Here is a 12346-nt window from a genome sequence, read left to right as displayed (position 1 = left end):
AGTCTAATGTTCAGAATGTCAAAATATGTTCTCTTTTATTTCAATTTTGAAAGTTTTACTCAGACGATCGATGAAATAAAACAGTGTAGTGACGTGCCTAGTAACCTGCTAAATAACAAGATAATTCCGACGTCAAATTCTATTTTGTCCAGCGACAGTGTACAAACGTGCGTCGGTGACGATCACGGTGACCAGCTACACCAGAACGGACATATTTTGCATCTAACTCAACCCCATGCAACAAAAATTGATACTATGTGTTCATTATGGTCCATTCTTCCTCGACGAACAAGTACATAAGTGACAATATAGTCAAAGACGAGAAAACTGCACAAGAAATTTGCCTTATTTACACGTATCGGCAATGCAAGCTGCCATGCGACTTCCCCTTCTGACGTCACAAGGGGAATTTCTGTATGCAAATAAGAAGCTAATGAGGAGCCTCGTTTTAAAATACACAAAAATAAAGTTGCCGTAGATTGAGTTTAAAACACATTTTTTCACTTAAAAAAATAATTCATGCTTAGAAACATAAAAAAATAATAATATTTATGTATCAATGGATAATTTTAGGCGTGAAAATAGCAGCCATTTCACAGGCACTTTAAGTATTTAATGTTGTGTCTACAAAAGCATTAATAAACAAGCATTATTGAAGAGCTACAGTGCAACAGAGGGGATGTGGCTTCTATTAGAGCATCTACACATATGAAAAATGGTAAATTTTTGGGTCTGAATTGTTCAAAAAGAATGGGTGCGACTTATATTAGGGATGCGTCTTCTAATACAGATTTTACGGTAATTAAATTTAACACATGGCGATGTTCAATATCATCATACTTTAAGGCCTGAAATAAAAAAAAATATTTTTTTTTTGTTAAGCTGATAATAATAGAAATAATAGTACAATGTGATGTATTGGTCTATAGAGGGACTGTGATTGGTGTGAAACTGACATGTTTTTTCCAGTTTAAAGTGTGAGTGCAAGTGACAGTTTCATGTTCAAGGTGAAGACACCACAGTAATAAATTCCTGACTTCTATGTCAATAAATCCCACAATGGCTAGTGTGTTTTGACGAACAAGAGTTTTTTGAAAACTATGCAGCCAGTAATAAAATAAATAATAAATGTGACTCCAAATATTATATGTCAACAATGTGTGGGTGCATGTAGTCATATATACAAAAATATGAATTCAACATTAATCTTATATATAATCGTTATTCGTATATATAATCTGCAAACTAAACACAGAATATTCTGAAGTTTAGTTTGGTTATAATGAATCATTTTTATATTTTCTGTAGTTTTTGAATACTAGATTTAGTGTATCTGCTTTATTATTAGCACATGCAATACTGTAAACTACTTTCGCTGAAGGGATGATCCAGTAATAATAAAATACAGCGAATATACTTTTTTTTTTCTGTATTTTACATTCAACTCATAGTCAGTTGGCATGTGATAAGAAAATAAATGCAATTACTTTACTCATATTTACTACGTAAAGGCTGCCATCTTGAATACGGCATGAAACTAAATAAGAGACAAGTTAAGTGCGTTTTTCAGATCAGGAAATCAGGAATGAATCAGGAAAAAACAACACTTTCACAGCCGAATGATTCATTTAAAGGGGCACTTCCAGTTAAGCCTAATCTCACAATAAAATTTACTTTCTGGATTAAAATTACAATGGATAACAAAAGATAGATTAATAAAGACAATAAAACAATAGTGTCCCATGATTCTTTGGTGCAATCCCTGGGCTTCCTCTTTAAGCAGCATTTGGCTGAAATTGTACAATACAGCAGCCAATCAGTGACTGCCTTACAGTCACATGACAATTTCAGATTCAAGAACCCTGGAAAGTGTTCTATGTTCTTCATGTAATTAGGTGTTCATATGCAGGGGAATTTTCTATACAAAAACAACCTATTTGGCTAAATTTTGGCAAACTAACATACAGAAGCAGTAAAAACTATACTTTCTTATTATTCACTTCATGAAATTTACCAAGAAAAACTTCCTTGCTGCATCTGTCTTGTAGCACTATATTTTAAAATAATTTTTAGAGCAAGTATAAAAATATTTATTGAATTTATGTTTGACTTGAATACTGAACCAAATTTCCCTTATACCTGTCAATAAAATGAGTCAATAAAATGACTCACAAGTTTCCTCTTGTGGTGAGGAGTTTGAAGCGAGAATAAAGGAAGGACCTTGTTCCAGATTTAGCATGATAAAGAAAAATAATTATACTGTTTTTTCTGTGAGTGGGTTTGGTTACTTGTTTTCTAAAAGTAGCAAGTACCACAGACATATCATTTTTCAAAGTCATCAGTTCATTGTACAGTGTTATTGTTCTTTAAAGGAAGTTAGAGCTAAATTCAAATTGTGTGTCTATTGAGCGTGTTTACTGAGCATATCACTTTGCATTGTGGGAAATAGACTAATATTGTCACATAGGAAATTTAGGTATTGATCATTCCCCGTAATGTATGTATCATGTTATAATGTTAAAAACTGAGCATTACATAATACGATTACTTATTCGTGAAGACATTTAAATCGGACAACAAATACTAAAATAACAACAAACATACTTCTAACTACCGTAGAGATAAACTTGCCTGGAATTCACAGCAGATTACTAAAAAGTCGCGACAAAGTAATACACTTTTCGTTGACGTTGTCTGTGCATATTGTTCACTTTTGATTCCAGTGTCATGCAGTGAACAGTGTTCTATGGTTATGTTAGGTTTATTTTTATTAAAACCTCATAATCGCGCTATTAGACCGCTGGCGTTTGAGAAAATGATGTTTAAATTTTCAGTTCATGTCTGAAAGCCTCATAAAGGGACTTTTTAGAAATAATATTGACATTAAAGCAATTTTAACACCTGCCACTGAACGAGGTAATTAGAAATCAAATCTCTGTTATTGAAACATTATATTTTATAGAGTGTCTATCGGGAATCGCATAATTGAATTTACAATTGACGACACTTAAAAAAATTACTTATATATCGTAATGTTATCTTTTTCTCAAATTTTGAGGTCTGCGCTGATAGGTGGAAGCAAAGCTTATTTATTTATACTAGTCGACTAAATTTGTTTTATTTGCTTCTGTTTATGACAGCAGGGGAGATAGTGACAACCTAATGTCATGTTTCTTGACGCCTATCGCATGCTATTGTTATGTGCATATGAGCTTAGAAAAACAAAACAAAAGAGTATTGTTGTCTTTGGAATATTAAAATTAAACTTTGTGTGCGACATTTATTATATTTTCGCATGGTACATTGTTAGGTGCTATATTAAACTCTATCAATGGAGTAGGAATGGTGACTTACCGTATATATATTGGAGACGATGTTATGTTGACAATGTATTGTAATATTGGAGAGCACAAAAGACATTGTTTATAAAATGCTGCAGTCTGACTTTCCTTTCAAGGTCATGATATTCACCACCAGACTTTCTCTCCCAAATTTGTCTGCACCTTTTCTTATATTTCGGAATATTTCTGAAAATGAACCCTATTTTTGGAGGCAACTGAAAAAATTTGAGTCAATTTTTAGTTTTTACTCAAAATTTGACTATTTTTGTCTCAATCTTCAGAAGGAAAGTGCAGACTATAACTATTTTGGACTATTTTGTAATTTGTGATGAAAAGAGGGAAACTGGTGATGTGAAAGTTGAGGTTCATCAATACAGCCGGGCAATACTTTGTACTATATAATTTCTTGGCAACAAAAAGAATTTTCCCAAAAATTTGAAATTTAACGAAAGGATGATGATCAGTCTGGATTTTGAAAATTTTTTTTTATCATGGTTAAAAAGTAGATATCAAGTAAAAATAAAAATAATATGTCTTTGAGTTAGAACATAGACCTTAGAAAGCAATGTTCTCTGAGGTCTATGGTTAGGATATGTCATTGACCACTTTAAAATGTATATATTTCAATTTTAATATTTTCCCTAGAAATGAATACGTTAATGGAAAATATTTGTTAATATTGTATATAAATACATCTGTATGTCCACTTCTAAGGCATAGCATGTGAACAACTTTTATCAATAAGGAAATAATCAATCATCATTCTTACATTGACTGCCAAACAATAGCAGTACAATAACAGACACAACATGTTATAAATATTAATGTTAATAATTGAATTCTTTATACTGAATTAATTTTTAACATTTTTTGCGAATATTTTGAATCCGACTTTTTGATCTAATTTTTTTTTTTTTTAAATTGGTGATCATCACTTATGCAATCAATTGCTGAAAGCTTCCAGAGAAATCCAAAATGAATGGAAAGAAAATGGCAGCAGCAGACGATACACCCTTGCAGTGCCATAATTTTTCCCATCCAAATTTTGGTCAAAATTTTTCTATAATTTTATTTGGTAATTTTTGAGATTTTGGAGAAAAAAGTTAGATTTTTTTTTTTTTTGAATGGTGACAAAAATGGGCCTCACTTTAATTTACATCAAATTCTTCTCATCATCAAAATTTCTGTAACTCCAATTTTTATTTCATTTTCTATACTCTAAAACATGTTGTTTTTTTTTGGCTAGCATGTTATTTTAGCTGATCTGTAAATTTGCAAACTGAGGATGTAGCTGATTTAAAAAAATAAAGTATAATCTCACAATGAGATTGTTGAGCTGAAATAACATTCCAATAATTTGTCCATTAAGCCAAATAAAAATGCGTAAAATTTGGCACCAACATTTTGGTAGGAAGAATTGTGGGATAAAAAAGATTATTAGGATGAACTGACATTGATGAAAGTATGACAAGGTCTTGAATTCTGTCTAAAAGAAGCAAACCTCCTTAACATACAATACAGTATCGATTTCTTGATTTCAGTTTTGTAATTTGATCTTTTTTTTCCATCCTTCTTTTTGTATCATTATGTATATATCCTTCCCCCTCTCGCTGTGATGTTAATACAGTTTTGAAAAAAATTAAACTAATTTAAATAAATACCGTTATGCACTTGTTTAAATTTAGGGTTGGGTTGGCAAACCACTTCTTGAGCTCCTTGGTCTTGTTGCCATGGTTACCAGCTAACTATATTAGTGGATGTGTATTTGAAAGTTGACATACTTCATCCTAGTACTTTTTATTTTCCATAAATACAACAATTTAACATACCGGTAAATTTATTTACAAAGTTGTGGGTAGGATATAATGTAACTGTTAATCAAGTCAAGTTCACTGTATATTTTATTTATAACAATCGCTTTAATATTATAGCTTAATATTCCGTTCACTTGTGCAATTCATTCGTAGGCTTTGTTGATTTACTGTTATTACTTGTTATTGTTTTTAAAGTTTCTAAAATTAGCGCCGATAGACCAGTGTCGTATATCACTAATGTTGTCAGTTTGAGTGTATGTTTACTGATTTTGTGATGACATTCTGTTCGCAGCAGACTTATTAGTTGTGTTTGCGCACACAGCTCCTTAGCGTGGGCTCAGAGGTCAAAAACGTTAGCCTGTGCTAAGAAAACGTGCATGAACGCTTAGCACAAGTTAAATATGACCCATTTTCAAGTTCCGGTCTCCACCCTTAACACAGGCTAACAAAGTGTGCATGAACACTTGTCTCAGGCTAAGTGCCCATAACGCCATTGTATTCAATGTTCATTTGGAAGTTTTACTAATTATATTTATGACTATTTATGTCAGTCTGACATTTCTGACATGCCAATCAACACAAGCACATTCAGCGACACTAAAAAAACGTAATGTCGGTGAGACTCCATAATACCGTACTTCCTGTTATTCTGCAATTTGCACTTTCTGAATTTGCGTTGTTGTTTTATAACCAGCTTAATAATCTTAAATCTATTAGCGATGCTTCACACATTTTCATAAGTTTAATTGATAGTTTGTTTTCTCCTCTCTTCAAATTTGGCAATCAGTGATCATTACTTTAAATTCACCCTATTAGTGATAATACATGTAAAACCACCAATGTATTGGTATGGGAATTACAGTACTGTAAAACCATTTATTGTCACTGACATTTAATTTCACTATTTTGATGTTTTGAACATATTCACTGTGTTTTAATCTCATGAATTTGTCAAGCAAAACAATGAGTTTATTGTTATTTTACATGTTCACATAGATTTAATTTTGCAGATTTGATTTATCAGCAAAAATAGCGAAATTAAAACCCAGTGAATAATTAATGCATTTACAGTACGTTGCACTGAACCCAATATCAAACACAAGAAATTGTTACGGCTGTGATGCTTGTGGAAGTCTAAAAAAAAATTCTAGAATTAATTATCTATTCCATAGATACAGAATGTATTATTAGTATTAGAGATACTAAAGTAGATAAAACAAGTTGATATACCGATAATATACATGTACCAGTAGTATGAAAATGTCACAGTTGTCATGTGTAGCGTAGGGTAAAATTTTGTGTCAAACAATGACATGGTGCGTCGAACAAACATGACATGGCACGACAAACGAACATGGCATGATACGACAAACGAACATGACATGACAACGACAGATGGGGATTTTAAAACTAAATGTTAAACCATGCGATAATAAATGTTATCTTCATAATAATTTTTTTTTTATTTCATATTTATATATTTTTATCTGACAATAATTATATAATTTTTTTTCTGACGTTTATCAACGAATATATAGTCTATTTTATTGTCAGTCATTTGTTATTCTACCAGTAATCTGTGGAATCTAAACAAGAGTGGTATGTTTGATCCAGTTCAGTTGTTTACATACATGGGGGAGGTTGTGACCTTTATAGATAACCTATTAATGGCGTGGAGCGGAGCGGTAATGTACCGGTAAATGTGTCATTGACAATGTTTTGATTTTTTGAATTTTATCTCTGGCTGTTCATTGGTCAGTGACCGGATGCTGTTTCTGCAAATACACATTACCGTTAACTTCACTTTAGTACGTTCACGACTGTCACCATGTCTAGAAAACGTCAAGCGCTTATGACTTTAGATGTGAATCGAAACATCCCTAATGGTGTGTGTTTTTCTCGAGGTAAATTTCGTCGCTCACATCGACTAAGGCGTTCTCTCCCTTCTGCTTTTTGTAAAGGTTTACCAAAGAAAATAGGTTTATTGAGTGCCGATGCCGGAGATGCCTGTTCTATCGACAGTACCAGATCAGCTGGAACTGGTTCTTCACTTGACTCGATATCAATCGTAAGTATATACCTCGTGTACCATCATCAATTTTATGCAACGTTATTTCTAACGGAAATAATTTTCATTCAAATTTTTACTTTCTCTGAAACTGTCAGCCATCTTAAATTTTAATGTATTCAAATATGGTAATCATTATGCAATAAGCTAAATTATTAATTTTATTTTCATGAAATACTGAAATCATGATATACACATATATTTTGTGAATTTTTATATATAAAAAATATGACCAACATCAGTAGAATACTGTAGAATACTTTATTTTCGCTGGAATTAATTTTCACTGAAAAGGCTTTTTGGGTGTTTTGTATGGAATTTATTTTCACTGATTTTTGATGAGTGTAATGTGAAATATAGAAAAAAATAGTATATTCGCTGGATTTTATTTTCATGGAATCATCCCTTCAGCGAAAATAGCAAAAATAAAGTATTCTACAGTACTGCATTTTCTCGTTTTAATAATGGAACATTGAGGTACAAGTACCGGTAGATGACGGGTGACCAAAGTTGTGAGAACATTTTAAACTTAAAAGTGTTTGCGACTTTAAAAGTAAATGCATGTACACTGACATTATGACATGAATCACGTCAACACTTCACTATTGTTCAATAGTTGTGTGTACGTGTAAAATACGGTATACTCTAAAGGTTTGGAGACTTCCTTATACATTTGTATTCTATTGAAAATTACCCATCCATGCAAAACTTGTGACAAGATATTTTGTTCATTTATGCATTTCTTGGAATTGTCTTGTGTAAAATGACTTAACCTTGTCACCACCAGTTCCCTCTTTTCCTCACAAATTCACAAAATAGTCCCCTTTATAGTAAACTTTTCTTAAGAAGATTGGGACAAAAATAGCCAATTTTTTTGTGAGTAAAAACTGAAAATTTACTCAAAGACTCAAATTTTGTTTGTTAGCTCCAAAATTAGAGTTCATTTCCAGAAATATTTTAGAATATAAACAAAAAACTGTTAAATAATTTGGGTGAGAATGTCTGGTGGTATGAAATGTTTATTATGCAAACAGGGTTGTTACAGTGAATTCATTTCTAATTCATAAGTTGTCATTTGTGTTTCCTTGTTGTTTTTTTTCACATGAAAGCAAAAAACCAGAGACAAAAAAAATATACCGGTAAATCAATGAAATGTTTCATGTTTAGCGAGAAGCCTTAATTTTAAATAAAAATACTACTTTGGTACAGCAAGATTATTAGGGTTAGTTTGAAGGTTGGTGGTCATCGTGCCGCGTCCTGCCCGATATGGGACTCATATCGACGTATACAACGCGTGTAAAATACCTTGTTTGTTTACATTAAATTTGAACATGTGCTGCGCAGCGACCACCACCCATTAAGAAGTACTATTAATAAGGTACATTATCAATAAGGATGTTCCAAGTATTGACATAAAATATGGAAAACAAGATAGTTTATAATGTATAATAATGTATTTACCTTTTGAGTAAAAGTTGCTGCATTTGGTCCCAATAATTATGCTATACATTTTTAATTTTTTACTAAATGCACATCAAATTGTTGACAAACTAAAAAAAAAATAAAGAAAAAAATTAAGGCTTATTTTGTGAATGGTGACTACAATTGACTTTGACATTCGCAGGATTCGTGTACAGTGGTATTATAGCATAATGATATAGGCATATAAAATTGGATCATTTCCTGCTCACTGTGAGATCTTGTGTTATGTGTGAAGTCAAACATAGCGTCGTTGTGGCGGGATATTTCTGAGCTTAATATTGTGCTATACGCATTTGATAATGGTCAAATTTGATGAGGTAAAGATACAATGAAAAAGATATTCAAGTTCAAAGTGAAATTATTCTATTTTTGTGGCAGATTTTTGATCTGTTTCTTTCATGCATTATGCAAGATCTTGGTAGGAAACGCCATGAAATGCTGATCATAAAGTCTAAAAGTTTGATGCCACGGAATCTACAGCGAAGTGGCTGTACAGTTGTTTGCAGTGCACGAGGTAGTCCAGTTTCTAGGACGTGCTGCTTTTGAATTTATTTTAAATATGAAACAGTTGCTTCTCAAATATTTAAATGATCTCAAGGAAGTGAAAACTACAATGAAAATAGGAAGTTGATGCGTGAATTTAAATGTCTGGTGTCATACCAAGGAATCAAAAATAACTTGTCTTGTGTGCTGACGGACAGATTATGGTATTTGCCTGATATTTTATTTTTGCACTTTTGACTAGCAATGTATTTGTTGTATCTTGTGAATACAAGTATGCATCCATAGCAACGAGCTCAGTATATCTGTATTGTTATTGAAGAGAAGTATTGTGGGGTGCAGCAATTCACAAACCAAATTATTGAGAGTTGATCTGTTTTTGATTGAGCGAAAAGCAATATCCAAATGGTGGTTGTTTATTGTTTCATTTTTTACAGAGGAATTTTTGATTATAATCAACAAATATTTGGATATGCTAATAATATACATAATTTAAGCTTTTATCAAATATTAATTGATATGAGTACATATTACCTGATGGTGGATAAATGAAAAAATTAATTTAATCTTATGTTTGTTTGTTTTTCCCCCCCAAGGAATTCAATGAAGCAAATAGTTCGAGTATGTATTCTCTACCGGTGGACATGAGGAAGCTTGTGGTAGAAGGCATTCTGGAAAGTGATCAAGCGTATTTGGAATGCCTGGATACTCTTCAAGATGTGAGATATTATACTATGTTATTATACATCTGTCGCCTTAACGCCATAAGTTATAGCATGCGGTAATTTTGCGGTATTTTACGGGTTATTTTCATCATACCATATAGAGAAATGCGAATTCCAAATATGGAATGATTACGCGCATAAGCGTCCTCTAATAATGAAAACAAACATGGCTGCCACCAGGGTTTGACCGAACTCCATGCAAAGAAGTTCGCTGATTCTGTTTTAAACTTTTTGGATTTCGGCATTCCCATGATGTATCCTTCGAAGATATAATAATAAGGTAATTACAAAGATACCTCAAAGTATGCACCGTCCTCCGCTGCGCGTTTGTTGATACTGCCGCAGTACTGTCTTCGTGCATACTTTGAGGTATTCTCGTAATAACCTCATACTATTCTTGCACATGTTTGTAAAAAGGATATTGACTTGAAAAAAGTTGTGGGTCACCAGCTTAATTTTCGAGAAGTTGTATTTAGAAGAAAGTTTCCAATTTGTCAGCATTATAACACAGTTATCATAGGTTTTTATGGCAGAGATATTATGTCATATCTCAAATTGTAGACTGGTGACATAGGCTGAGAAAAAATCATATATTGTAAATGATGGGGTAATTTTTGTTCTCTTCAATTACTTTTTAAAATCTGAGTTTTAAAAAAGTGTTAACATTGTGCTCCAGCGATTTTTTTAAAAATATTAGAACAAGTTTCTCAAAGTATGTCACTGTAACACACAATAGAATGCTATTTTATGGTGCCATGGAACAATAGCTTCATGATTTTACATGCCCCAATAAATATTGTCATGTGATTTATGACCAACTTTTTCCAAAATTATGAGTAGGCTTCTACTTTAAAGGTCTATTGTCTCCTTTATTTTGTTGAAAAAATGTGAAGCAAATTGGAACCTGAATCAAAGTTTTGGTAATTGTTCAACTTAATGCCCAGGGTACTCAGCTTAAAAAATCTTGATTTTAGTATTAGATGGGTGCTTAGTTGAGCATCCTCTCTTGAATGACAATTTCCGTTCATGAGCCAGAATGCAAAATAGAATTGCACAATGAGTTGCATCGTCATTGCTTTTTGTGACATTTTTACAATGAGGAAACAGAAATGCTCACAAAAATATGCTCATTTTATTACAATATTGTTTACATACCATCAGTGTAGGAAATTCCTGCCCGTCCGCATGCCCGAGACGGGTAACTTTCGTATCGGACTGGTTGAATTTCAAACTTCCCTGTCCGGTGGTCTGGTAACATGTTACCACATTCTTCCGCCGAAATTAAAATAAAAACAAGCTACCATTCTTTATATGTGCTCTAAACATTTTAAACAGAAACGTGATCAGCCAAAACTATGAAAATATTGCATTGCCGTCTCACATCGCGACTTGCCGACACGCATTCTCAACCCACAACACGGAATCCATTGACTTATTAACATAATAATAGGTACGTGACCTCGAGTCAGGTCCTATCTCCCATGGTGCAGTGAGACTTCCGGTGACCCCTGACCAGTTCTATCGTTGCGTAGTTTGTTTACAAAGTTTTCATTTCGCGTACATGTATCGTGTTTGGGGGATAGACCCTCCAACAAAGAAACAGAAGTCGAGCATCGATAGAATTGCAGCAAATAAGGAGTATGACCAGTCAAAACGTACTCGCAAAATAGTTCCAAGCTGGAAGACGGTGTTCAAAGAATGGCTGGTCACCGATGACACCGGTAATCATACGGTGTATTGTCGTATCTGCCGGGCTATTTACGGGCCGTTATCAAATCGCAAAATACCAGACAAACTCTGTAAGTACGGAAAGGGATGTACCAACTTAAAACATGATGCCCTTACATGCCATGAAATGTCGATTGGTCATAAACAAGCCAAATCGATATTCGAAGCAAAGAATGCTCCACCACCAAAGCAACTTCCTGCTGATAGAATCATCGAAATGTTGAATGGTAAAAGTGTTGACAGGTTAGACAAGCTATTCCGAGGCTGTAACAGATGGTAATGCTCATTTGGTAGCTGGATTAAATTCTGACTATGGTTCAGATTTTTCTGATCTAGCCGAGAGCAACAGTGACACAGACATCTGATATATCATGTTCTGAATATGCATGTTCTCTACAGCTACTTTGTTGTTAAAATAAACCGTGCATAGTATATTGTATACAACTTGTGTTTATTTGTGTGTGTGTGTGCGAAAATAATTGAAAAAATGTGCGGGACTGGTAACATTTTAGCAGGGCTTGTAACTTTTGAAAGTTACCAGCCCTGATGTCTGGTATGTAATCTGGACAAATTTCCTACACTGATACCATCTGATTTTTTGGGTCTGTGGGGGAAAATCATCTAATGTGATGAGATACCATGATCGCCACACTTTAATATTAATTAATGAGTCCATAGTACTAGGAC

The 12346-nt window shown here is 33.1% G+C and overlaps 1 protein-coding gene across 1 annotated transcript in view; it reads left to right on the top strand.

Moving 5' to 3' along the window:
- LOC100375872 (active breakpoint cluster region-related protein-like) overlaps positions 1-12346 on the top strand; it is a 38909-nt gene that overhangs the window by 3005 nt on the left and 23558 nt on the right. Inside the window, exons 2-3 of the mRNA XM_002735806.3 lie at positions 7117-7223; positions 9803-9925. Of these exons, the coding sequence (XP_002735852.2) occupies positions 7117-7223; positions 9803-9925 (230 nt within the window). The remainder of the gene's footprint in view (positions 1-7116; positions 7224-9802; positions 9926-12346) is intronic.

Source organism: Saccoglossus kowalevskii, chromosome 16 (assembly GCF_978046115.1).
Source record: "Saccoglossus kowalevskii chromosome 16, keSacKowa6.1, whole genome shotgun sequence".
Lineage (NCBI taxonomy): Eukaryota > Metazoa > Hemichordata > Enteropneusta > Harrimaniidae > Saccoglossus > Saccoglossus kowalevskii.
The sequence above is the reverse complement of the archived record's forward strand: the minus strand, read 5'-3'. Positions and strand labels throughout refer to the sequence as shown.